At 43.9% G+C, this 27,661-nt stretch overlaps 1 protein-coding gene and 1 non-coding gene across 21 annotated transcripts in view; one reads left to right on the top strand and one right to left on the bottom strand.

Moving 5' to 3' along the window:
* The window catches only part of CPEB3 (cytoplasmic polyadenylation element binding protein 3), a 276,927-nt gene that overhangs the window by 22,263 nt on the left and 227,003 nt on the right, over nucleotides 1–27,661 (top strand). For 12 of the 20 annotated variants that reach the window (XR_016222134.1, XM_051823381.3, XM_070057624.2 and 9 more), the window contains one exon: nucleotides 25,129–26,138. Coding sequence is in view for 19 of the 20 variants with exons in the window: in XM_051823381.3 (XP_051679341.2) it covers nucleotides 25,140–26,138 (999 nt within the window). In the remaining variant the exon portion in view is untranslated. Of the gene's footprint in view, nucleotides 1–15,946; nucleotides 22,385–24,411; nucleotides 24,431–24,712; nucleotides 24,731–24,778; nucleotides 25,050–25,106; nucleotides 26,139–27,661 lie in introns of those variants that run through there. The other 8 variants (XM_051823379.3, XM_070057622.2, XM_089314759.1 and 5 more) reach the window with 6 other exon arrangements.
* On the bottom strand, nucleotides 17,509–17,816 carry LOC149121972 (signal recognition particle RNA). The gene has a single exon (XR_016222249.1).

Raw genomic sequence — 27,661 nt, forward strand, 5'->3', positions numbered from 1 at the left:
CCCCTATGGGATGCTGGTATTGCAGTAAGTGACTTTACTCACTGTGCCACAATGTGGGACCCTATTTATCTATTTTTAAATTTTTATTTGTTAGAGAGAGAGAGCGTGAGCAAGAGCAAACTTCTATCTGTTAGTTTACTCTACAGTGGCTAAGACTGGGCCAGGAGCTAGGAATTCAATCCTGGTCTTCCATGTGGATAGCAGGAATTTTACTTGAGTCATTATTGCTGCCTCTAGGGGTCTGCATTGGCAGGAGGCTGGAATTAGGAACTGGAGGCAGGAGTTGAACCCAGCCACTCTCATGTGGAATGTGGGCATCCTAACTGGCATCTTTACTACTTGACCATAGGCTCACTCCTTCTTTTGATTTTAAGGTAAAATTTCAAGAATCCTTCCATGATTTTGTTCATCAGTGATAAACATAGCTTGTACTGAAGGGGTTCAGTTTACTTTCTATTCAATTCTTTCCTTCTCTATCACCAACACCCTTGTCCTGTCCTGCTTGTATAATACAATAGCTAGCCTCCTAATCTTCTATTTCTTTTTCCATTTTTAGCCCCACTATAGTCTTTTCTTTACACAGAGCCAAACTGATCTTTTAAAAGCATAAATCAGTTCATGTTGTGGCCTGCTTAAAACTTTCCAGGGGATTCCCATCACATTTAGGAAAAAAAAAATCCAAAATCTTAACTTAGACTAAAAGACCCCTTGTGTGATTTAACTCTTGCCTATTTTTCAGATTTTGGGGTGGGCGGCAGTGCGGCACTGAGGTGCAGCGGGTTAAAGCCCTGGACTGAAGCACTGGCATCCCGTATGGGTTCCTCTTCTTTTGATCCAGCTCTCTGCTATGGCCTGGGAAAGCAGTAGAAGATGGCCCAAGGGCTTGGGCCCCAGCACCCATGTGGGAGACCTGGAGGAAGCTCCTGGCTTCAGATCAGTGAAGCTTCAGCCGTTGTGGCCATCCGGGGTGTGAACCAGCAGATGGAACACCTCTCTCTCTGTCTCTGCACCTCTCTGTAACTCTGTTTTTCAAATAAATAAAATAAATATTTTTTAAAAAATCTTATTTTAAAATACTTTTTAAAGGTTTTATTTATTTTATTTGAGAGTTAGAGTTATAGACAGTGAGAGGGAGAGACAGAGAGAAAAGACCTCCTTCCATTGGTTCACTCCCCAAATGGCTGCAGTGGCTGGAGCTGCTCCAATCTAAAGCCAGGAACCAGGTGCTTCTTCCCAGTCTCCCATGTGGGTTCAAGGGCCCAAGCACTTGGGCCATTTTCTACTGCTTTACCAGTCCATAGCAGAGCTTGATTGGAAGTGGAGCAGCTGAGACTAGAACTGGCACCCATATGGGATGCTGGCACCTCAGGTGGAGGATTAATCTACTGTGCTACGGTACTGGCCCCCAGACTTCAATCTTATTATATTGCTTTCCCTTTGTTTGCTTGCTTTCTGGTGGCAGTAGGTTAGCTATTCCTCTAAAGCAGGGGTAAGAAAAACTAATGCAGTGGTTAAATTTTGCTGGAGGCCTTTTTTGTTGTTATTGTTGTTGACAGGCAGAGTGGACAGTGAGAGAGAGAGACAGAGAGAAAGGTCTTCCTTTTGCCGTTGCTTCACCCTCCAATGGCCGCTGCGGCCGGTGCACCTCGCTGATCTGTAGGCAGGAGCCAGGTGCTTCTCCTGGTCTCCCATGGGGTGCAGGGCCCAAGCACTTGGGCTATCCTCCACTGCACTCCCTGGCCACAGCAGAGAGCTGGCCTGGAAGAGGGGCAACCGGGACAGAATCTGGCGCCCCGACCGGGACTAGAACCCGGTGTGCCAGCGCCGCAAGGCGGAGGATTAGCCTAGTGAGCTGCGGCGCCGGCGGAGGCCTATTTTTATACTACCAGGAATTAAGAATGATGTTTATGTTTTTAAAGATTTGTAAAACAACAACAGGGAAAACAAAAAGGTAAAAAATGCAACAGAAAAACCTTGAGTGACTTGAAAAGATGAAAGTATTTACTATGTGGTTCTGCAGAAGATTGCCAGCTTTAGCTGTGAAACTCTGATGGGGATCTTCATAGTAACCATCTTTTTTTTTTTTTTTTAACATTTATTTATTTTATTTGAAAGAGTTACAAAGAGAGAGGAGAGGCAGAGAGAGAGAGGTCTTCCATTTGCTGGTTTACTCCCCAGTTGGCCGTAACAGCCGAAGCTGCACCCGTCTGAAGCCAGGAGTCAGGATCTTCTTCTGGGTCTCCCACGTGGGTGCAGGGGCCCAAGGACTTGGGCAATCTTCTACTGCTTTCCCAGGCCATAGCAGAGAGCTGGATTGAAGTGGAGCAGCTGGGTCTTGAACCAGCGTCCATATGGGATGCCATTGCTTCAGGCCAGGGCGTTAACCTGCTGCACCACAGTGCCGGCCCCATAGTAACCATCTTAACATGCATGGTTCCTTTAAATTCATGTGTTGCTCATACAGGAGAACTTTAATTACCATCTAATAGAAATACCCAACCAGACTCTCAATAACATCATCCTTTTATTTTTTTTTGCATTCACACCTGGTGTTTTCCATTTTTATCTTTCAAAAACCATCTTTCCTTTCTCTCTTCTACCCTCTTCCATGTAGTAGATCTTTTTTGTTTACCGCATTTGCATATTCTTGATCACATATGTAGGTGTAAGAGAGGGGGAATAGTGAGTGTTGGAAGACTACTGCATACTAGGTGCATTGTGAATGTGTTGAATAAATGAATTTGTGAATTATTTCTGCATATGAAGTTTAGGATTTGTGTTTTCCTTTTTGTTCTCTTTGGGAGGGGCTAGTAAACTGCAGTGAGTTTAGAAAGGAGCCACTTTACAAAGGAGAGGCAAAACCCATTAGAGAACAGATAAACTTTTTCTTCCTCCTATCCCTGGTAGAGGCTGGGGATGTTTAAAGTTCGATGTTTCAAAGCGATGCCTTAAGGGCTTCTATTAAAGGAAAAAACCCTTTTCTTCCTTTTTATCTTTTTCTTGTGAGAGAAAATTTTCAGAAGCATAAGACTAACTGAGGTCTCTGATTCTAAGAGCCTTTGGGGCTTTTGGGTGAAGAGTTTAGAGGGAGGGCCGTGCTTAGGAGATAGATTTAACTTTGGAATATTAAGAGGAGAGGCTTGGCCTCAAAAGGAGAAACTGTGAACAATCTGAATAGGGCTTGATCTGGGTGATCAGAGCTTGGGAGAAAGGTAAAGGGCTAATAACCTTAGATTTTTCTGGACTTCAGTTATTTCAAATTGTCCAGACCATATGATTTAGTTATTGATTTTCTTAAAAAAGATTTATTTATTTATTTAAAAGGCATAGGTACAGAAAGAGAGTGGAAGACAGAGATCTTCCATCCACTGGTTCACTCCCTAAATGGCTACAATGACCAAGGCTGAGCTGGGCTGAAGCCAGGAGCCAGGAACTCCATCTGGGTCTCCATTATGGGTGCAGGGTCCCAAGGATTCAAGCCATATTCTGCTGCTTTTCCGGAGCCCTGGATGGGAAGTGGAGCAGCTGGGAATACAACCAGTGCTCATATGGGATGCTGATGTTGCAAGTCATAGCTTAACCCACTGCTCAACAATGCTGACCCTGGCTTTTGATTTAGCACAAAAGGAAAGAGATGCTGGAGCCAGAAGCCTGATTTTAAAGAAAATGTAGGCGCTAGTGTTGGTCCTCTGGGTTGTGCCTGACTGTGGCAGTAGGTCAGGAATATAGGTAAGTTTTGGGGCTTGTGCTTTGGAGTCCAATTAGACCTGTGCTTATTTACCCACTAGTTATGTCACCTTGAGCAAATGGTCATTTCTAAGCCTGAGTTTCCTTATCTGAAAAATGAGAAGAATGATAGCATTTATCTTTTAGGTTTATTATGAGGATTAACTGATAAGGCATGTTGAATTCTTATCTAGTTGCCTAAAAGATCAGAATGTTAGTTAATGTGATATAGTCACTAGATGAAGTTTTCTTAATGCACAAAATATTGACTAATAAATAAAAATATCCTACTTCTGTGGCAATTAAGGATATATGTCCTACTGTTATTCTGTTTTCACAAGTAGGAAACATAGGTTATAGGAAGAAAGAGAGATAAGAAATAGCAAGATCATTATTCTTCAAGGAAGGGATTAACACAACTCATTTGACTCTTGATATTAAGTGGAAAGGAGACAAGAAAATCTATGCTTGACTTGTAGAACTTCCAGACTAGCCCATCTACATGTCAATATTAGCTTTGGATTTCATATACATTGACCTTTACTGCTTTATAATTGATTAAAAATACTTTCATATTCACTAACATATTTCTGGTTATTTAGGTAAAGCAGAAGTTAATATTATCTCCATTTTATTCCAGAGGAAACAGAGACTCAGGAATTAAGGGCATGGGTATTGGAGCCAGACTGCCTGGGTTTGAATTCTGGCTTCCCTACTTCCCAACATTAAATATAACCTAGGACAGGTTACTTTAACCTCATTGTCTTTATTTGTGAAATGAGGATAATGAAGGGTGTTATTTAGGACTATGTGAAATTATTCATCATGTAGTACAGTACATGTCATAGCAAGTAGTATGAGCTCAATAAATATTGTTGGCACTCACAGCCAGGAAGCTAATAAGTGGTAGTGATAGTATTTTCATTGAGATAGTTGGATTTTATATTCCATGTTATTTCCACACATCGCTTCCGATAATATAAACAATGTTGACCCTATATTATTGTGATATCATGACCCATTTAGCATTAGAGCAGGTAGTCTAATTTGTTTTTCCAAAAGTGGTAGGATATCCATCTAAAGGGTTCCTCTTGGGAGTCAAATACCTATTTCTCAACTTCCCAAAGAAGATAACAGCTATGACTTTAGAACAGAACTATGCCCAAATCCTCTGGCTTTTGGTTCCTCTGGTTGCCAATCTGCAACACAAAAAGATAGAGATAGCTTTCTTTAAATGGTATCTTTGGGAAACTTTTAGTATACATGGTTGAAAAAGCATGTTAATTAATGAGTTGGAAGATTTGAATTTATCTAGTCTTAGATTCACCCTTAGTAACTGTCTTTTCTCTGAGCCTGGGTTTCCATGGTTGGGGACTGTTGGGGATCCCAACAGTCATCCTTGGTCCTGTCACTTGTTCATATAATCCCTTTGTGGAAATTCAGAAAAAACACTCCTTTCTTCAGACTGCTGCAGTTTGCCACTAGGATTCTTGAGTATAATGAGAAGTCCATTGCCTAGATTTCAGTCTTTACTGGCCTCCTTGACTAGCCTGCTGGTGGACTGAATGATCTATATAAGATGACGGCTCTGTCTATACTAATCTGTTCATTGTATAGGGCATTTTTTTTTTTTTTTGACAGGCAGAGTGGACAGTGAGAGAGAGAGACAGAGAGAAAGGTCTTCCTTTGCTGTTGGTTCACCCTCCAATGGCTGCCGTGGCCAGTGCGCTGCAGCCAGCGCACTGCGCTGATCCAAGGCCAGGAGCCAGGTGCTTCTCCTGATCTCCCTTGGGGTGCAGGGCCCAAGCACTTGGGCCATCCTCCACTGCACTTCCCTGGCCACAGCAGAGAGCTGGCCTGGAAGAGGGGCAACTGGGACAGAATCCGGCGCCCCGACTGGGACTAGAACCTGGTGTGCCGGTGCCACAGGCGGAGGATTAGCCTAGTGAGCCGCAGCCCAACCGCATAGGGCATTTTTTAAAGATTATTTACTTATTTGAAAGGCGGAGTTAACAGAGACAGAGGCATAGAGAGAGAGAGAATCTTCCATCCACTGCTTCACTCCCCAAATGGCCACACCAGCCAGAGCTGGGCTGATCTGAAGCCAGGAGCTTCTTCTGGGTCTCCCATGTGGGTGCAGGGGCCCAAGCACATGGGCCATCTTCCACTGCTTTCCCAGGCACATTACCAGAGAGATGGATTAGAAGTGGAGCAGCCAGGACTCGAACTGGCATCCATATGGAATGCCGGCACTGCAGGCGGCAGCTTCACCTACTATGCCACAGCACCAGCCCCTGCACAGGGCTGTTTACATTGAATGAGATAATAAAGGAGGAGGATTTTGGCACAATCTAATCCCCTCTGTAAATTTTAGGCATTGATACTACACAGACACTGTTTGATCTTATATACTAGGATCCAATGGCTCCCTGAGTACACACTGACTATTGCTGTTCCCTTCATTCTGGTGTTCCCGGTGAAGTATCAGTCTGTACAGAACCCATTAACTACTGGCTTCTACAGGTTGTGCAAAGGAAAGTTTTCTCCATTACCTCAGGCCCATACTAGCCTTACTGCATGTATCACTTCCTTTGGTGAGTCATCTTTCTAAAGACAATCATGCTGGTTTTAGTCTACCCTGAAGTAAGACTGGGTCTTGCCTATCAGTGGAATTTGGAATTCTTTGGTTACAGCTTATCTCCAGTTTTCAGGCAAAGGTCATTACATACAAGCTTTGCGTCAGTGGAAGAAAGAAAAGTTGCTGAACCACAATTTACCCTCTCTCCGCACTTTGGAAGCCCAAACTGTCTCTTGGGATGTATAGACCAAGTAGGACAAGAAAATTTACATGTATGAGTTACTAGCCAAAAGGTGGCTTTACAAGCAAACTTGAAATTACATCCTCCTTCTGCCACTAATTTTATGACAGTGGGCAAGTAAATCACCTTTCTAAATTTCCATTTTGTCATTTTCCATTAGACACAAGAATGATATTTATTTCATAATATTTACCTCATTATGCATGTATTAAATGAATTGATATGTGGAAAGCCTTAGCGCTGTTTCTAGCACATTAGATGCTCTATAAATATTGGCTGCTATTATAACCAAACTCTATGGAAGACTTATTCTACGAAATCTACGTAAGAAAAAGTTGCAGTGCCTACCTTCAGTAAGCCTGGAGTTCTAGTTGGGGAGTTAACATAACTTTATCAGAAAAGGTAAATAAAAATCAAAAGCAATAAATATGTGGGACAGGTAGATGCTAAAATGTTAGAGCATATTATTTGAGTCAGGCTCTGAAGAAAGAGATTTGGATAAACAAAGGATTTAGAGGCCATTCCATTTGGAATTGGTAACATTACCCAGGCTCCAGATTGAGTAGACCAATTTGCCTGGAGAAGTGGGAATAATGCGGCCTGGGAATATAGGTTGGGATTGGATGGGAAAACCATAAGTACTAGAGTAAGTGTTTGAATCTGTCCTGTAGATAACGATGAATGATTTGATGAAACTTGTAGATGGAAATGTCCAGCAGACAGTTGGGAAGCTCTTGGGAAAAATGCTTAAAGCCACACCTAAAACTTTGGGGATAGAAGCTGAAACTGAAAATTTATGATAGCTCTAAGACCAACTCCTTGAGCTTTGCCTCTTGTTCTTTTTTTTTTTTTTTTTTTTTTTTTTTTTTTTTGACAGGCAGAGTGGACAGTGAGAGAGAGAGACAGAGAGAAAGGTCTTCCTTTGCCGTTGGTTCACCCTCCAATGGCCGCCGCGGCCGGTGCGCTGCGGCCGGCGCACCGCGCTGATCCGATGGCAGGAGCCAGGAGCCAGGTGCTTTTCCTGGTCTCCCATGGGGTGTAGGGCCCAAGCACCTGGGCCATCCTCCACTGCACTCCCTGGCCACAGCAGAGAGCTGGCCTGGAAGAGGGGCAACCGGGACAGAATCCGGCGCCCCGACCGGGACTAGAACCCGGTGTGCCGGCGCCGCTAGGCGGAGGATTAGCCTAGTGAGCCGCGGCGCCGGCCGAGCTTTGCCTCTTGTTCTAATATCAAGGAGGCACGTTTAAACAGCTTTTAAAAAAAAATTGTGAGGGGCTGGTGCTGTGGCATAGTAGGTTAAGCCTCCATATGGGTGCTGGCTCAGGTACTGGCTTCTCTACTTCCGATCCAGTTCCTAGCTGATGACCTGGGAGAGCAGTGAAAGATGGCCCAAGTGCTTGCGGTCCTGCACCCATGTGGGAGACCTGGAAGAAGCTCCTGGCTTCTGGTTTGGATCAGCCCAGCTCCTGCCATTACGACCATTTGAGGGGTGAATTAGCAGATGGAAGACCTCTCTCCCTGTCTGTAACTCCACCTCTCAAACAAATAAATCTCTCTACCAAAAAATTGTGAAACCATCAGGAGGCTTAAAAAATAACTTAAAAAGTAAATGAAAGGGTTTGCTTCCCTAAAGTCTTATGAAAGAATACAGTGGCCTTTCAGAATAATTTTTAAAATTTTGGATATAAAGCTTAACTATATTTTCCATATTCATTATTCAGTTTTTTCAGTTTCTGGAGAGTTCCTACAACTGAGTTACCATGACAAGAGTAGGAAAATAAGTAGTTGATCAAATGAGGAGGTATGCTATGTGTTAAAGAGATCTGTACAGGGCAGGCATTTGGTAAAAGTAGCTTAAGATGCCACTTGGGGGGCCAGTGCTGTAGCACAGCAGGTTAACACCCTGGCCTGAAGCGCCGGCATCCCATATGGGCACCGGTTTGAGACCCAGCTGCTCCACTTCCTATCCAGCTCACTGCTATGGCCTGGAAAATCAGTAGAAGATGGCCCAAGTCCTTGGGCCCCTGCACCCGCGTGGAAGACCCAGAAGAAGCTCCTGACTCCTAGCTTCAGATCGGCGCAGCTCTGGCCATTTTGTCCAATTGGGGAGTGAACCATTGGATGGAAGACCTCTCTCTCTGCCTCTTCTCTCTCTGTGTAACTCTGACTTTCAAATAAATAAATAAATCTTAAAAAAAAAAAAAAAAAGATGCCACTTGGGATGCCCGCATCTCATATCTGAGTACCTGGGTTTGAATCCAAGATCCAGTTCCAATTCTAGCTTCCTGCTAAAGTATATACTGGGAGGTAGCAGATCATGGCTTAAGTATTTGGGTTCCTGCTACCCATGTGGGAGTCCTGGATAGAGTTCTGGGCTCTTGGCTTCAGCCTGGCCTAACCCTGGCTATCATAGGCATTTGGGAAATGAAAAAGCAATAGAAGATGTCTCTGCCTCTCTGCCTTTCAAATAAAAAAAAAAATTGAAAATAGTTTGTAAAAAGATAGGTTATTGGGACTGGTGTTGTGGGACAGTGGGTTAAGCTGCTTCTTGTAATGCTAGCATCCCATATCAGGGTACCAGTTCAAGTTCTGTCTGCTCCACTTCCCATCCAGCTTCCTGCTAATACACCTGGGAAGGCAGCAGATAATGGCCCACATAATTGTGTTTCTGAATGCACATGGAGATACAGATGGTATTGCTGGCTCTGGATGGAAGAGCGTGCTCTCTCTCTCTCTTATGCTCTGCCTTTTTTAAAAAAATATTTATTTATTTGAAAGGCAGAGTTTACAGAGAGAGAGAGAGATCGATCTTCCACCCTCTTGTTCACTCCCCAAATGGCTGCAATGGCTAGAACTGTTCTGGTTCAAAACCAGGAGCCAGGAGCTTCTTTTGGCCCTCTCACATAGTTGCAGGGGCCCTAGGATTTGAGCCATTGTCCTGTGCTTTCCCAGGCACATTAGCAGGGAACTGGATTGGAAGTGGAGCAGCTGAGACATGAACTGGCGCCCATATGGGATGCCCCGTAGGCTGATGCTTAACTTGCTATGCAACAATGCCAGCTCTTACACTCTGCTTTCAAATAAATATTTTTTTTTCTTTTTAAAAACCTTTTATTTAATGAGTATAAATTTCATGAATACATCTTTAGAAATACAGTGATTCTTCCCACCATACCTGCCCTCCCACCCGTACTCCCTCCCCCCTCACATTCCCAGTCCCATTCTCCATTAAAATTCATTTTCAACTAACTTTATACACATAAGACCAAATCTATATTAAATAAAGATTTCAACTATTTGCACACACTCACACACTTAATTAAAAAAAACTGAGAACAAGTTTTACAACTAAATCTCATAGTACGACTCATTTAAGAAGAGGTCCTGCATGAGGAGTAAGTACACAGTGACTCCTGCTGTTAATTTAACAATTAACACTCTTATGTATGATGTCAGTGATCACCCGAGGCTCTTGCCATGAGTTGCCCGGGCTATGGAAGCCTTCTGAGACCACAGTCTCCATCAGTATTTAGGCAAGACCAAAGGCAATGTGAAAGTTCTCTTCTCCTTTCAGAGAAAAGTACGTCCTTCTTTGGTGGCCCCTTCTTTCCACTGGGGTCACATTCACAGAGTTCCTTCATGTAGGATTTATTTATTTATTTATTTATTTATTCCATAGTGTTTTGGCTTTCCATGCCTGAAATGCTCTCTTGGACTTTTCAGCCAGACCAGAATGCTTTAAGGGCTGATTCTGAGGTCAGAGTGCTATGTAGAGCGATTGTCATTCTATGAGTCTGCTTTGTGGACTGCTTCCCATGTTGGAATGTTCTCTCCTTTTTATTTCTGCCTATTTTTTTTTTTTTTTGACAGGAAGAGTGGACAGTGAGAGAGAGAGACAGAGAGAAAGGTCTTCCTTTGCCATTGGTTCACCCTCCAAGGGCCACTGTGGTCAGTGCACCATGGCCAGCACACTGCGCTGATCTGAAGGCAGCCAGGTGCTTTTCCTGGTCTCCCATGGGGTGCAGGGCCCAAGCACTTGGGCTATCCTCCACTGCACTCCTGGGCCACAGCAGAGAGCTGGCCTGGAAGAGGGGCAACCAGGACAGAATCCGGTGCCCCGACCGGGACTAGAACCCAGTGTGCCGGAGCCGCTAGATGGAGGATTAGCCTAGGGAGCCACGGTGCCGGCCTATTTCTGCCTATTCTTAATACTAAACACTAGATCATATTTATATGATCCCTTTAACACTTTATATGATCCCTTTAACACTTAATTTGGTCACTTTAACACTTGAGATGGCATTTTTACCACTCAGCTTAATAGGATTCAGGGTCCCATGGGAAGTTTTTATACTGTACACTTAGAAGTAAGTCTTTAGGCATGTATGAAGCACTATAGAGCTTTACAGTTACAAATTTCCTCCTCCTGGGGCCGGTGTTGTGGCACACTTGGTTAATCCTCTGCCTGTGGCGCTGGCATCCCATATGGGCGCTGGGTTCTAGTCCTGGTTGCTCCTGTTCCAGTTCAGCTCTCTATGTAGCCCGGGAGGGCAGTGAAGGATGGCCCAAGTGCTTGGGCCCCTGCACCTGCACGGGAGACCAGGAAGAAGCACCTGGCTCCTAGCTTCGGGCCAGCTCACCTCAATGCCAGCCAAAGTGGCCATTTGGGGAGTGAACCAACGGAAGGAAGACCTTTCTGTCTGTCTTTCCCTCTCTCTCTCACTGTCTATAACTCTACCTGTCAAAAAAAATTTCCTGCTCCCTGTCTTATTCCCACTCTCATTTTTTTTCCAAGATCTATTTTTCTTTTTTTTTTTTTTTTTTTTTTTTTGACAGGCAGAGTGGACAGTGAGAGAGAGAGAGACAGAGAGAAAGGTCTTCCTTTGCCGTTGGTTCACCCTCCAATGGCCGCCGCGGCCGGCGCGCTGCGGCCGGCGCACCGCGCTGATCCGATGGCAGGAGCCAGGAGCCAGGTGCTTTTCCTGGTCTCCCATGGGGTGCAGGGCCCAAGCACCTGGGCCATCCTCCACTGCACTCCCTGGCCACAGCAGAGGGCTGGCCTGGAAGAGGGGCAACCGGGACAGAATCCGGTGCCCCGACCGGGACTAGAACCCGGTGTGCCGGCGCCGCTAGGCGGAGGATTAGCCTAGTGAGCCGCGGCGCCGGCCCCAAGATCTATTTTTCAATTGACTTTATACACATATGATTAATTCCGTGTTAGGTAAAGAGTTCAACCAATGGTATTCAGAAAGAAAAAAAAGAAAAGTAAAGAAAAATAGAGGCCGGCGCCATGGCTCAATAGGCTAATCCTCTACCTAGCAGCGCCGGCACACCGGGTTCTAGTCCCAGTTGGGGCGCCAGATTCTTTCCCGGTTGCCCCTCTTCCAGGCCAGCTCTCTGCTGTGGCCTGGGAAGGCAGTGAAGGATGGCCCAAGTGCTTGGGCCCTGCACCCCATGGGAGACCAGGAGAAGCACCAGGCTCCCGCCTTTGGATCAGTGCAGTGCGCCGGCAGCAGCGCACCGGCCGTGGTAGCCATTGGAGGGTGAACCAACGGCAAAGGGAAGACCTTTCTCTCTGTCTCTCTCTCATTATCCACTCTGCCTGTCCAAAAAAAAAAAAAAAAAAAAAACTGTTCTTTAACAGACAGGGCTGTTCAGGTCATTGCTTTTCAAAGTGTTCAAAGTGTCAGTTTGACTTTTTCAGGTTTCCTTTTAGGTGCTCTATTAGTTCTCACAGATCAGGGAGAACATATGGTATTTGTCCCTTTGGGACTGTCTTATTTCATTATGTATGATGTTTTCTAGAATCATCCATTTTGTTGTAAATAACTGGATTTCACTTTTTTTTTTTAACCACTGTGGAGTATACCATGAAGTACCTATCCCGTAATTTCTTTATCCAATCTTCAGTTGTTGGGAATTTGGGTTGATTCTATATCTTAGCTATTGTGAACTGAGCTGCAATAAACATGGGGATACAGATAACTTTTCCAGATGCTGATTTCATTTCCCTTGGGTAAATTCCCAGGAGTGGGATGGCTGAGTCCTATGGTAGGACTATATACTCAGATTTCTGAAGTATCTACAAACTGGCTTCCATAGTGGTTTTACCAGTTTGCATTCCCACCAACAGTGGATTAGGGCATCTTTCCCCCACATCCTCACCAGCATTTGTTGTTTGTTGATTTCTGTATGAAAGCCATTCTATCAAATAAATCTTAAAGGGGCTGGCACTGTGGCGCAGTAGGTTAATCCTCTGCCTGCGGCACCGGCATCCCATATGGGCACCGGTTCTAGTCCTGGCTGCTCTTCTTCCAATCCAGCTCTCTGCTATGGCCTGGGAAAGCAGTAGGAGATAACTGCCATAGTTCAGGTGCAGTACTATACTGGTTCTGAATGAAGAGGAAGGGATGTGATACAGAAATTTAGGAGACAGAATGAACATGTTTTAGTGACCAATTAGAGTTGTCCCTCAAGATGAAGGGAATTCCAGATTCCTAACTTGAGTGACTAGATGGATGGTGGTGTCATTCAAGGAGATAAGGGAACTGAGAATAAAGATGCAAGTGTATTTATGAGGAAAGATCCGTAGCTCCTCAGGAAATTGTTTAGTAGTGGTTTGTAGATGAGCAGAAAGGTTTGATCTGGAAATCTAGGAAGTGGTGAACTGTATAAATATACATACCATTGTCTAGAGAGAATCTAGAATCTGTAGGATTAGGAGCATCCTGGGGTATGTTGTATTGAGCAGGCAGGAGATTAAGAAGAAACACTTGGCTAATCCTCTGCCTGCGGCGCCGGCACCCCGGATTCTAGTCCCGGTCGGGGCACCGGATTCTGTCCTGGTTGCTCCTCTTCCAGTCCAGCTCTCTGCTGTGGCCTAGGAAGGCAGTGGAGGATGGCCCAAGTGCTTGGGCCCTGCACCCGCATGGGAGACCAGGAGGAGATACCTGGCTCGTGGCTTCAGATCCTGGGAGCCCTTTGAGGGTTGAACCAATGGAAAAAGGAAGACCTTTCTCTCTCTCTCTCTCACTAACTCTGCCTGTCAAAAAAAAAAAAAAAAAAAAAAGAAAGAAAGAAAGAGAAAGAAAGAAAGAAAGAAACTGAGATAAGTGAAAATCTGGACGAACACTATATTAAAAGAAAAAGGAGCCGGCACCGCGGCTCACTAGGCTAATCCTCCGCCTTGCGGCGCCGGCACACCGGGTTCTAGTCCCGGTCGGGGCGCTGGATTCTGTCCCGGTTGCCCGTCTTCCAGGCCAGCTCTCTGCTGTGGCCAGGGAGTGCAGTGGAGGATGGCCCAGGTGCTTGGGCCCTGCACCTCATGGGAGACCAGGAGAAGTACCTGGCTCCTGCCATCGGATCAGTGCGGTGCGGCGGCCATTGGAGGGTGAACCAATGGCAAAGGAAGACCTTTCTACCTTTCTCTCTGTCTCTCTCTCTCACTGTCCACTCTGCCTGTCAAAAAAAAAAAAAAAAAAAAAAGAAAGAAAAAGAAAAAGGAATGATGTTGTACTGGTTTTATACTGCTGTATAATCATTGCAAATTTAGTGGTCTAAAGCAACACTCACTTATTAATTATAGTCCCATAGGTGCAACATGGCTGGGTTTTTTGTTCAGGGTATTGGTACAGGTAGAAATCAAGGTGGTTGCCAGGCCGTTCTTGTCTGGAGGCTCTTGCGAAGAACCTTGCTTTTAGCTGCTGTTTGTTGTATGATTGCAGTTGTAGGATTGAGATTCCTGTTAGCTTCTAGCGGGAAATTTGGGGCGGGGGTGAGGGAAGGTACATCTGAGAATTATTTTTACCATGAATGTTTTATGAAGAAAGAGTAAGTAAAATAATATCTAGAAGTGTCAGTTGGTCTTTGATAGCTTTAGTAAGTTCAGTAACTTTTAGTGGGATGGTTAGGGTAGAAGCCAGACTGTAGTAACTTTGGGAGGGGTGTGCCATCAGCTGGAGGGAGTAGAGCTAGATTTACAGCTTTCTTTTAAGCAGCCTGTCTGGAATGGGAGGAAGACAATAGGGAATAATTATAAAAACTTGAGTCTGTAGAAAGAATGGGCTCAAGACCACAGATGAAGGAATTAATTGTGGACCTGTAGGGGGATGCAGCTTCCTCTGAGAGAGGAGGACAAGAAATGTGAGTGGAGTATAAGAAGTCTAAGTTTGTAAGCGAGAGTTTGTTGGTGGGTAACTGAAGGCATTACAGCCCAATAGCCTCAGTTTTCTTTTATAAGTTACAAACAAGGTCAATAAAAAGGGAGTTGAAGTTAAAATTGATTATTTGTAGGGTAGAAGGCCCTTCCTCAAATTGTTGATTGAATTAATGGACCCAAGACCAAGGGGCAGAGAGGCCAAAATCATAAAGAATCCCCGGTATTCTTGCTCCAAACTATGTCTGGTTCACCTGGCTCCAATTTTTCATTCTTCCGTTCTCAAAATTAGTCTGATGTAGTATTGCTAACAAGTCCTCACTCTGAGGATATGAACTTTCAGCTTGTAAGTTGCCTTAACTTTTTTTTCAAAGATTTATTTATCTATTTGAAAGTCAGAGTTACACAGAGAGAGAAGGAGAGGCAGAGAAAGAGAGAAAGAGAGAGAGAGGTCTTCCATCCGCTGGTTCACTCTCCAGATGGCCCCAATGGCTGGAGCTGCACTGATCCAAAGCCAGGAGCCAAGAGCTTCTTCCAGGTTTTCCCACACAGGTGCAGGGGCCCAAGGACTTGGGCCATCTTCTACTGCTTTTCCAGGCCATAGCAGAGAGTTGGATTGGAAGTGGAGCAGCCTGGACTCTAACTGGCACCCATATGAGATGCCGGCACTGCAGGCAGCGGCTTTCCCCACCACGTCACAACGCCAGCCCCAGCCACAAGTTGCCTTTGCTTTGAACAATCGTAAAAGCTTTCTTCTATAGCTGGAGTGTATCTTGTTTACCATTTTCAACCCAAATTATTTTAATTTTCCCCCATACACTGAGCGCTTTAAAAATTTTTTTTAATTGATTTGAGAGACAAAGTGAGCGAGTGAGAGCAATGAGACACACACACACACACACACACACACGGAGACAGCATGCATGCAAGAGAGCACTCCTGTCTGCTAGTTCACTCTCCAAATGCTCACAGCGGCCTGCACTTCACCAGGCTAAAGCCAGGAGTCAGGAACTCAATGCAGGTCTCTCACATGGGTGGCAAGGACCCAATTACTTGAGCCATTACTCTTGCCTTTCAGAGTCAGCATTAGCTGGAAGCTAGAATCAGGAGCTGGAGCTGGGAATTGAACCTACTGAGAACTGAACTCAGATATTCTGATGTGGGAAGTAGACATCCTAAAATGTCTACATTGGGCCAAATGCCTACTCCATAGCTGTGAGCTCTTTGGAGTCAAGAATTTTGGCCTTTTTTTTTTTTTTTTTTTGACAGGCAGAGTGGACAGTGAGAGAGAGAGACAGAGAGAAAGGTCTTCCTTTGCCGTTGGTTCACCCTCTAATGGCCACCGCGGCCAGCGTGCTGCGGTCGGCGCACCACGCTGATCCGAAGGCAGGAGCCAGGTACTTCTCCTGGTCTCCCATGGGGTGCAGGGCCCAAGCACTTGGGCCATCCTCCATTGTACTCCCTGGCCACAGCAGAGAGCTGGCCTGGAAAAGGGGCAACCAGGACAGAATCCGGTGCCCCTACCGGGACTAGAACCCGGTGTGCCAGCGCTGCTAGGTGGAGGATTAGCCTATTGAGCCGCGGCGCCGGCTAAGAATTTTAGCTTTTCAAACCTTTTTTATGATTGGTGCCTCTTCAAACCTTTTTTATATTCATATATTATATGTGCCTCTAACACAATATTGGCACATAGGGAGTTCCCAGTTTATTTTTCTGGCTTACATGATCAAGACTTGAGCCTCCCCTTCCTATTTGGCCAGATTGTGCTATGTTTTTTGTCTTTACAGGAGATAGTTAACCTTTACAAATACATCATGTATTCTTGTAAACTATGGAAGTATAACATATATGCAGAAAAGTACATAAATAATAACCAGTTTTCTGAATTTTCAAAGTGAACAAATCTGTTTAACAACATCCTTGAAGTCTCCTTTTATGTTCCTACCAATCATTATTTCCTTGCAAAGGTAACCACTGGGCTGATTTTGTATCCATAATTTAGTTTTATTAGAACTTTATTTAAATGGAATCATATCCTATGCTTTGTGTCAGGCTTCTGTTGCTCCGCAATGTCATCATGCAATTCATTATGTTCTGTAAAGTTATCTTTGCATTGATTTTCATTATATGAATCCACTACAAGTTTACATATCCATTTTGTTGTAGTCGGATATTTGGGCCTTTTTCAGGTTTGAGCTACTATGAATAATGCTGCTTTGAACATATCTTTGGTTATATGTTTGCATTTCTATAAAAAGGTGATAGTTGCTGAATTGTTGGTGCATAAGTTATATGAATGTTTAGCTTTTTTTTTTAAAACAGATTTATTTATTTACATAAAAGACAAAGTGACAGAGAGGGAGGGACAGAGAAAGAGAGATATCGTCCATCTGCATGTTAACTCCCTAAATGCCTTTAAGAGCCAGGGATGGACCAGGCCGAAGCCAGGAACCGGGAATTCCATCAAGGTCTCCCTCTTGGGTGGCAGGAACATAATTACTAGGCTTTCAGCTGCTGCTTTCCCAGGTGATTAGCAGGAAGCTTGACTGGAAGCAGAGCAGCTAGAACTCCAATACGGGATGCTGGAGTTGTAGGCGACAGCTTAACAGGCTGCACAACACTGGCACCAGTGTTTAACTTTAATAAATACTGCTAAATGATTTTGCAGTATAGTTATATAGTGAGACCAAATTATACTCCCACCAGCAATATTTGAGAACAAGTTGCTTGACATTCTTATTAATGTTTGGTGTTGTCTGCCTTTTCCAATTTTAGCTATTCAGGGTTCATTTTGTCTTTGATGATTAGAGAGGTAGAGTACTCTTTCCTATTACTTTGTGTCTATTTGAATATCTTTTCGTCTTGCCCATGTATCTTTGGGATGTCTACTGTTATTGATTTTTGACCTGCTCCGTTTCCGACCTGGGCCGGTTCACCCCTCCTTAGGCAACCTGGTGGTCCCCCGCTCCTGGGAGGTCACCATATTGATGCCGAACTTAGTGGGGACACCCGATCGGCATAGCGCACGACAGCCCAGAACTCCTGGACTCAAGCAATCCTCTGGCCTCAGCCTCCCGAGTAGCTGGGACTACAGGCGCGCGCCACCGCGCCCGGCTACTGTTATTGATTTTTAATAGTCCTTTGTATGTTCTGGTTACAAGACTTTTGTTGAAACAAAAAAACATGTCGCATATATTTTCTCTCATTCTGTGTATTACCACTCTAATCTTTTGTTAAACTGACAATCTTAGATTGGTTTGTTAAAATTTTCCTTTACTGTGTTGTTTTTGTAACCCATTTAAGAAATTGTTGCTTACCCTAGTTTCATGCAGATACTTTCCTGGGGTTTATTTTAAAGGTTTCATTGATTGCCTTTTGCATTTAAACTTAGACTCCATTTGGAATTGATCTTTTAAATTTTTATTTATTTACTTATTTATTTGAGAGGCAGAGAGCAATCCCATCCATTGGTTCATTCTGCTATGGCCACAATAGCTGGAACTGGGTGGGCTAAAACAGAGTTGGAAGCTCAATCCAGATCTTCCAGATCTTCCACATGGGTGAGCTGGACCCAATTACAGCTGCCTCCCAGTTCTGAAATAGCAGGAAGCTGCATTCATTTGCTGGGTCAGGGATGAACTCTACTCTGATATGTGACATGAGTATCACTGATGTCTTAACCACTAGGCTAAACCCTCAGTCCTGGAATTATTTTTATGTGTAGTGTTGTAAAGGTAAAGGTTTGGTCTTTTTTTTTCCATATGGATATTCAGTTGACTCTAATACTCTTTATTGAAAACACCATTCTTTCACCACTGCAATGATAACATTTTCATAATTCTTGTGACCATATATATGTGGATTTGTTTCTTGACTTAAATTTTGTTCCACTTGTTCATTTGCTTATTCTATTTGCTTATTGTGCCAGTAACTACAGTTAATTGCTGTGACTTCATAATAGATGTTGATATCTGATAGTATAAGTCCTCTAATTTTTTTTTCTTTATACCTATATTACCGTGGCATTCTTGGCCTTTTGCATATGAATATAATTTTAATTTAGTAAATATGTACTGAATACCTGTTTATTATGTGGTTGGCACAGTGATGGGTTGTGGGAATATAGTCTTCCATGAGATAGGTGTGGTCCTTTCTTTTCAGTTGAGAAAGCACTTAGAGAGGATGTGTTGAGAAAAGGTCCCAGGAAGGGGCCCCAAGGAACTCAATATTTAAAGTCAGCACAGAAATGTAAGAAAACCTAAATGTAAGAAACCGAAGAAAGGAGAGCATGAAGGATGCAAAGAGGGAACGGTGTATTCAGAAAGTATGACCAGTGATGTCAATGTTGCTGCAAGGTCAAACAAGATAGACTGATAAAACATTCCACTCAACTTAGGTCAATGTTTATTGTGACCTGGGAGAAGCAATGTCTGTGGAGGGGTAGGGTGTGTGTCTTTATTAGATTGTAAACTCTTAGATGAGAACAAAGTTCCCTGCTCAACTAGTGCTTAATGAATGTTATTTCATTATGGTAATCAAATGATCTCTCTACTACTGAACGTTGTAAGGGCCAAAATGGTTTTCTATTTACCACTCTTCTTCATATCCATTTTGCAGCTGATGGAAAAGTAATTGCTCTTCTAAATGAAGTATAATGTAATCCTTCTTTTTTTTTTTAACTTTTATTTATTTATTTATTTTTTGACAGGCAGAGTGGACAGTGAGAGAGAGAGACAGAGAGAAAGGTCTTCCTTTGCCATTGGTTCACCCTCCAATGGCCGCCGCGGCCGGTGCGCTGTGGCCGGCGCACCGCGCTGATCCGATGGCAGGAGCCAGGAGCCAGGTGCTTTTCCTGGTCTCCCATGGGGTGCAGGGCCCAAGCACCTGGGCCATCCTCCACTGCACTCCCTGGCCACAGCAGAGAGCTGGCCTGGAAGAGGGGCAACCAGGACAGAATCTGGCGCCCCGACCAGGACTAGAACCCGGTGTGCCAGCGCCGCTAGGCGGAGGATTAGCCTAGTGAGCCAAGGCGCTGGCCAATGTAATCCTTCTTTAACCCTTGGTTGTTTTAGATAGTCAAAAACCATTATTTATTGATTCATCCATTTGTCCATTTATTCAGCAAGCGTATATGGAGTAATCACTAATTTCTTCTTTTTTTGACAGGCAGAGTTAGAGAGAGAGAGAGAGAGACAGAGAGAAAGGTCTTCCTTCTGTTGGTTCACCCCCAAATGGCTGCAACGGCAGGCGCGCTGTGCCTATCTGAATTCTGGAGCCAGGTGCTTCTCCTGGTCTCCCATGCGGGTGCAGGGCCCAAGGACTTGGGCCATCCTCCACTGCCTTTCTGGGCCACAGCAGAGGGCTGGACTGGAAGAGGAGCAACCGGGACAGGACTGGCACCCCAACCCGGACTAGAACCCGGGGTGCCGGCGCTGCAGGCGGAGGATTAGTCTATGGAGCCGCGGCGCCAGCCCTCACCAATTTCTTAGACTTGTATCACCATGCTAGAGATAGAAGTAAGGAAGGGAAAGAAAAAAAGAAGTCTGGGAAGATATATTTGACCCATGGATATCTCTGTGAGTTAACTCTGAAAACTCTGTTGTTATAACCTTTAATGAGTACTCAAAAGGGAATTATGGTTATACTCCATAACCTAAAACTAAGGTTTTAGAAAGTGCTTCCTTTTTGGTTAAATTAAAACAGAATTTCAGTACAGAAGGGCTTTGTACTTGTTGAGGGTCCTCCTATAACTTGTTTTTGCTTGATATGTTTATACTTTGGTATGTATGTATTTGCTTCTTAGATTTGAGTGCTCATTTTAGGAATGAAGGAGCAGAGATTAGTAAATTTGTAAATACAACAAAAATACCATTAAGTATGGGCAGTGCTAATTATTTGTTATCATTTATCAAGGGTTGTAGCCAACATTTATCTTTTTCCATTGTGTGAAGTGTAGTAGAGCCGCAGTTGGGATTAGGTAGATAAATAAGTGCCCAGGTAAACCATTTCAAGCACATCTGAATAACTTAAAATTTTCTAGTGATAAAATCTTGACATATTAATTTGAAGTACCTTAAAAATTTGTTTTTTGAATCTGTAAGGATTGTATGAAGCAAGTTTACGATTTTTTAACTTAGGGTACTGAAAATGTAGATGTTTGGTAGGTTAGCAGAGTCTTCAGGAAGATTAACCTTGAGTTGATCCTTGAAGACTCTGAAATACAAATGGTGAGAAGTGGAACTTTCTTTAGGAGGATAAGGGAAGAGAAAAAATAGGGAATGTAAGCTAAAGTCACAGTAGGAATAAGCAAGCATTTGGTTATTTTACAAGAGCTTTTGGCAGATTCATTCAAAGTGATTCTTTTCTTAAATTGTTGGTTTGGGTTTTTTCCTTTGAAATAACTAGAAACAAAGACTACTAAATGCTGCCAATTAGTGGTCTCTGGCAATAGTTCAGTTCTAATTGGTGAAGAAGGGAAATAGAAAATTCAGAGAATTTAAATGATGTTTAACATTTTCTATTCCAAGTTCAATCAGCATAGTCATCAACTGACATTTACTCTGAACCCCTTGGTGAATGGCACGGAACCAAATCCCATAAGGAATATTCTCTTTTGCCTACGTGAGCAAACTGGTTCTTGAACTATTGCTCTCAGAAGCTATAGATAATAGCAGTTGATGTTAACATGTTGTGATTCCAGCCTTGGAATCATGATGTTAAAACAGGAAAAACTGTACACACACACACACAAAACAGAAAAGCAGTATCTATTTTTTGTCTTGAATGAAGAAGTCACCATCCAACACAGTGAAACACTAAACATACACATTTTAAAAAATATCTGAGCAACTATTATTTTAGAATAAAAATTTAGTTTTATTTGATGAATCATTGCATGATTAATGCAAAGTAAACTTTCATTTTGATTAGTATCAGTAAGGTGAGTTGATTAGAGCATATCAGATTTAAAATGTTATACTCACTTCTATCAAAAATTCCAAACAAGTCTTGATGGATGAGATATAAAAAATGTTTGACTAAAGCAGATATAAAAAATGTGTGACTAAAACTTGTTTTTATCTGACCTCCAAGATTAAGAACATATTTGATATTACAGTATTTTTCATTCTATATTAAAAGTGTTGCTTTTACATGTGGTCAGATTAAGTTTTTATTGTTCCCATCTAGTTGCCCCTCCCTTGCTCTACCTCTCCACCCGAGTCTCTTTCTCTTTACTTGGGTTCCTATTGCTGGCTATCCAGTCAGTACCATTTTAATACCATTTAAGGTAGCTCTGCTGGATATACTCTGAATTCCGAGTCTAGTTTCTCTTTTAACCTGGATTCCTAAATCAAATTGACAAACGGGTTTTCTGTCCCCCCTTTCATTTCATCAACTTGTGATTTAGATCGGTTAGGAAGATATAATGTAACCGGGAACAATCTCTTCCCCGTAGAATCTGTAGTTGCGAGGCTTCCTCCTTTCCTGGCTGAACGTGCTGAAGTCAGGCAGAGTACCTCGTGAAAGACTTCAGCCCCCACAGTTCCCTGTGTGCGCATGCCCTCTCTTCCTACAGTTGTCAAAGTGCTTTTGCCAGAGCGGTCACATAATCAACCTGAAAGAAGAAAATAAATACTGTACACTTTTTAATTTGATCGATCCTTAAAAACTGGACACACAAAGGTAATTGCTAGTAAGAATTTGTTACTTGAAATTGGGTTATTGCATGCAAAAAAAGATCTATTGTGTGTGTGGTGGGGGGAGGGGAAGGAGATATCTATTTCTCAGACTTTGCTGTAAATAAGCAAAAAGAGAGAAAAGAAAAAAACTGAAAAAACAAACTACTTACTTAGGCAGTTATTGAGAGACATTGAATATTAACTTTATATTCTATTTTAATTCACTGCTTAGCTTTTTGCTTAAAATGTTCTTATTTATTAAAGGTAGGTCTTGACCTTGACAGAGTGAATTTTATGCACAAAGTGAAATTTATATCTTTAAAGAGTGTTGAGAAGAAAAATGGGTGCTCCTGGTATAACAGTTTAAAAATTCAACGAATATGTTAATATTAATTATAGCTATTATAAAATATTCTGAGTCCAGGTTACTTTTTTGCTGTAGTACAGCATTAATTTGTCCACCAAGAGCATGTAGTTTAAACTGAAAGCATTAATAAAAAGCATTGATACCAGCAACCGGAAAAGCTGGGTGATATTAAAATTATAATCAAATGCATATTTCAGCCATGATGATAGGGCTGTTGTAAAGACAATTTAGTTTACTGGCAATGACTCAAATCCTAGATTATAATGGTTTGCTGCAGCACTATTTAAACCAAGTATGAAAATGTCTCTTTCTATGACCATCTTCTTTGGCAGCAATATAACTTTGTGCTGTTTGAATCCAAGCTTTGCTTGCCTCTTTGTGTTGTGTTCTAAAATACTGATCAAAGCCATTGTTTTAGACCAAGTGAGCTAAGGCACATAAAAGCAATCTTTAGTAGGTTTTATTGGTAGTGTGTGGCAATTTTTGATGTGTATATTGGGGGTGGGCATTTTTTCTCCGGGGGTGGGGGCGGGTGGGGAGAAAGCAGGGGGATGAGGAGATGAAGAGTAGAAAAGAGAGTAAGGTAGCTGTGAAACATTTCCTCGAGCCTACTATTTAGTGTATGAAACTTTGAAATGAAAGATATCAGCCATTTTAATGGTAGTCTTTAATAAAATAGTAGAACTACTTTTAATCCCATTTATTGGTCTGACATTATTTGCTTAGTAGTTAAGAGCAGTAATACCTCCATTCTCCAATATTTATTTTACAATAGTTATTTTTATGAGGATGTGCAAAAGCAAAGCTTCTGTGTGTATCTGAATACCCTTTCACAAGTGTTCTAAGAATGACGCTTTTCTGAGTTAATTAAGTGCATTAAATATATTAATAACTTTGTTGCAATTATACTGAATCATCATCTAAAAATAATTGTACGTTGGGTCATATGCTCCTTCAACACTTCAAAATATTTGTTTTCAGGGTCTCAGCACTGTAATATTAATATATTTAAAACAACATGTTCTAAGGGACAAGCTAACTTAATGCTAACTACATATATGGAAATCTCCTGGTTTTGAATGATTACTGTTTTCTTCCTTGAATAAGGAAATAGGCTATAAGGCAACAGTGAATATAGCCCTTCTATGTAAAATGGAAAATACCATACACTCCTTAAATCACTAAATGAAGCATTGATGGCGATGCACTATAATTACTATGTATGGAATTTGGGACTTTATATTCCTCTATTTATAACACTTTTGCTAGCATATGGTAATTCCGGGTCTTCAAACCATAGTCTTTCACTGCTAATACTAGTGATAAGGGAATGGATTCTAAATTTGCCAAAGTCTTGTGACCAAGGCAGAATACAAAAATGAAAATCTGGCAACCCCCGAATTAACTTGACTGTCTGCATAAATCTGAGGGATTGTTAAAAAGCCCCACCCCCACCCTGTTTCACGGTCTCTCCTCTCCTCCCTCTCTCTCTCACCTCAAATCCAACCAGAAGCATTTCTCCACTCTGCAGAGAAATTCTCAGGCTCCTGTTGAGACCTGAAGCACTGAGATGCCAAGAAATCTCTTGTGCAGCAGAATTGGAGACAAGGAAATTGGAGAATAAGTGGAAAAACCGTAATCCTTAGAGTATCAAGACGCAAGCACTTCCAAACGTTTCAGCAGGTTTTTACGTCCTTAAAAACGGTGGTTTTCAAATGTCTTCTAACAAAATGGAGTAGCTGCAGCTACTGAGAAGCCAGAGAATGATTGTGCAGCTGAGTCCTCCTAACAAATGCCAAGGATTTCCTCCCTCGTGGCTCACGGCAGCTAAATGAAACAATTATAAACGCAAGGAGGCAGCTTGCTAATCAAGAGGGATAAGGCTGCTGTTTTTTTAGTGCTCGAGCTGGGGAAGGGGAAAGAAAGGGTTGTGCGTGCGGTGTCTTTTTAACCTTGCTGAAGGACGCAGCAGTATTTATTGACGTATGCAAATAACTGGGGGAGGGTGGTGCTTGGGAAAAAACAGGAACCAGAATCAGTTTCTCATTGCAGGGTGAACACTCTGAGTTCCGGTGAAGGGAAAAGAGACGTGGCGAAATTGCTGTCTTTCTGTCTTATAAGCACATCTCTCACTCACACAGAAAAGGAACCGAGACATCAGAAAGGGTGAAGACGCTCACAGTATTTTTAGAGACTTTGCGCAAGCCCCCACCCCCCTCCCCAGCCCGACCTGTTCTTCTAAATGGGAGATTATGGATTTGCATTGCAATTGGCTAGTAGCGGCAGCACTGGATTTTCGCAAGTAAAACACCCACCCGCTTCAGCGAGGGGCCTTAATGATCACTTTGACAATAACGCATCTCTCTTTTTTCCCATTTCAGCTGCGCAAACCATGCAGGATGATTTACTGATGGACAAAAGCAAAACCCAGCCCCAGCCCCAGCAGCAGCGGCAGCAGCAGCAGCCCCAGCCCGAGCCCAGCGCAGCCGAAGCCGCGTCCACGCCCCTCTCCTCAGAGACCCCCAAGCCGGAGGACAGCAGCGCAGTGCCGGCCCTGAGTCCTGCCGCGGCCCCGCAGGCCCCGAACGGCCCGGACAAGATGCAGATGGAATCGCCGCTCCTGCCGGGCTTGAGTTTCCATCAGCCGCCTCAGCAGCCGCCGCCGCCGCCTCAGGAGCCCACGGCGCCGGGCGCGTCGCTGTCGCCGTCCTTCGGCAGTACTTGGTCCACGGGCACCACGAACGCGGTGGAGGACAGCTTCTTCCAGGGGATCACCCCAGTCAACGGGACCATGCTCTTCCAGAACTTCCCGCACCATGTCAACCCAGTCTTCGGAGGCACCTTCTCCCCGCAGATCGGCCTGGCGCAGACCCAGCACCACCAGCAGCCGCCACCGCCTGCACCGCAGCCCACGCAGGCGGCGCAACCCCCGCAGGCGCAGCCCCCACAGCAGCGCCGGTCGCCGGCCAGCCCCAGCCAGGCGCCCTATGCGCAGAGGAGCGCCGCCGCGGCGTATGGCCACCAGCCCATCATGACCAGCAAGCCGTCCTCGTCCTCGGCCGCCGCTGCCGCCGCCGCTGCCGCCGCCGCCTCGTCGGCCTCGTCCAGCTGGAACACGCACCAAAGCGTGAACGCCGCCTGGAGTGCACCGTCCAACCCGTGGGGCGGCCTGCAGGCCGGCCGGGACCCTCGCCGGGCGGTTGGCGTGGGCGTGGGCGTGGGCGTCGGGGTGCCTTCCCCGCTCAACCCCATATCACCGCTCAAAAAGCCCTTCTCCAGCAATGTGATCGCACCGCCCAAGTTCCCTCGCGCGGCCCCACTCACCTCCAAGTCCTGGATGGAGGATAACGCTTTCCGGACCGATAATGGTAACAATCTGTTGCCATTTCAGGTAATACCCGGGTGCACCTGCCCACACCTTCCTCTCACCCTGCCTCTTTTGCCCCTTCTTCCCTGCATTTTAATCGTCCACCTGTTTTTGTTCTTTAAGAAGGGCAGCAGCACCCAGCTCCCCAGCCTTTTGCCAGTGCCTCCAGTTCACTGGGGCAGTTGCACTCGGCAAGATGAGGTTGGGAGAAAATTGTGACTGCTTGAGGAATCCTATTTATGCACCTTGTTAGGGTAGAATAGGGCCTCTTTGGGCTTATTTAGTCCTTCACCGTGCCTGCGCCTGGTATTTTGACCTTCTTTGACAAGTAAAGCTGCAAGTGTATGGCAGAGTGCCTACATAGTCCCAGGATGAGTAGGCTTAGATTCCTATCATTTTAAGTAGCTACACATTTCAGGTTATGCAATCCAGGCTCGGGATGCCGCCTGAAAGCCGTCCACACCCAAACCGCCCTGGCCTCACTGTTAAAGAGGTTAACAGCCTTTGAGTGGTGCTATTTCAGACAGTTGCATATGCTCAATTAAACTAACGTGAACACATGTGTTTATGTCTCACCAAGGTGCTGGAATCATTAATAACAATCGGCATATTGCTCCTGCCGGGAAAATTATAAGTGTGAGATTCCAATAAACACCCAGAGCGCTGTAAATGATCGAGGTGGAAGAATAGAAATCCTAGGGCAGCTCTTCCCATGTTACCTAGAAAAAGGATTTAGAAATTGTTCGGCTTTTTTTTTTTTTTTCCAGAGGAAAGAGACAATAGGACACGACCTTCAGAGCCATATTGCAATGGAGTCTATTTGCTAGCTAGCACTGAAATATTTAAAGCTGCAGTGTCCTTCACCAGTTGGATTATTTAAGAAGACAATACAGATCAATTACACCATTTGAAACTAGGCAAAGTGAAAGTCTTGCAACTTTAATGAAAAATGAGTCTTGTGTCTTGGTGTTAAATGCCAGTGAAAAACCCAGGAAGTGCTTCAGACAAAAAGATTAAATGGAGAATGCCCTTCTTTCTGTTCTTGTTTTCTGATCCAGTCCACAGCCACAGCAGCTGGCAGTGTTCTGGACATCCTGGGTTGGAAAGTGGTGGTGAGGATATGTATTCACCGGGTGGGGGGGCGGCTTTTGCTCTCCAGCAAACACTCATCCTTCTTTTACAAATTGATGTGGCTGTAAGCTTTAAGGCTCAGTTAAAAAACAAAGAGAAAGGAAGGAACGCGGAAGGCTCCAGACAAGACCCAATTTGGGTGGTCAGGAAAACCCAATGGAAATCCTTTGAGTGTTGCAGGAAGATGGCGGAACTGACAATTTGACAGAGGCAATTTAAAGTGTCAGGTGTAATTGGAACCTTCATTTTGTTGCTCTTTACATTTCAGATGTTTGTGATGGCTGCCATCCATTAAGGAGGGCCTGGAGTTATTGAGAAGAACTTGACTCTAGATTAGAACAGGAATTATCATTCTGGATAGTCCAAGGGAGCCAAGGAATCTTTAAGTTGTGTGTTTGAGAGTTTTTAATGAGAGG

The sequence above is a fragment of the Oryctolagus cuniculus genome, chromosome 15 (assembly GCF_051225735.1).
Source record: "Oryctolagus cuniculus isolate XC-2025 breed Fujian yellow rabbit chromosome 15, ASM5122573v1, whole genome shotgun sequence".
NCBI classification, from domain to species: Eukaryota; Metazoa; Chordata; class Mammalia; order Lagomorpha; family Leporidae; genus Oryctolagus; species Oryctolagus cuniculus.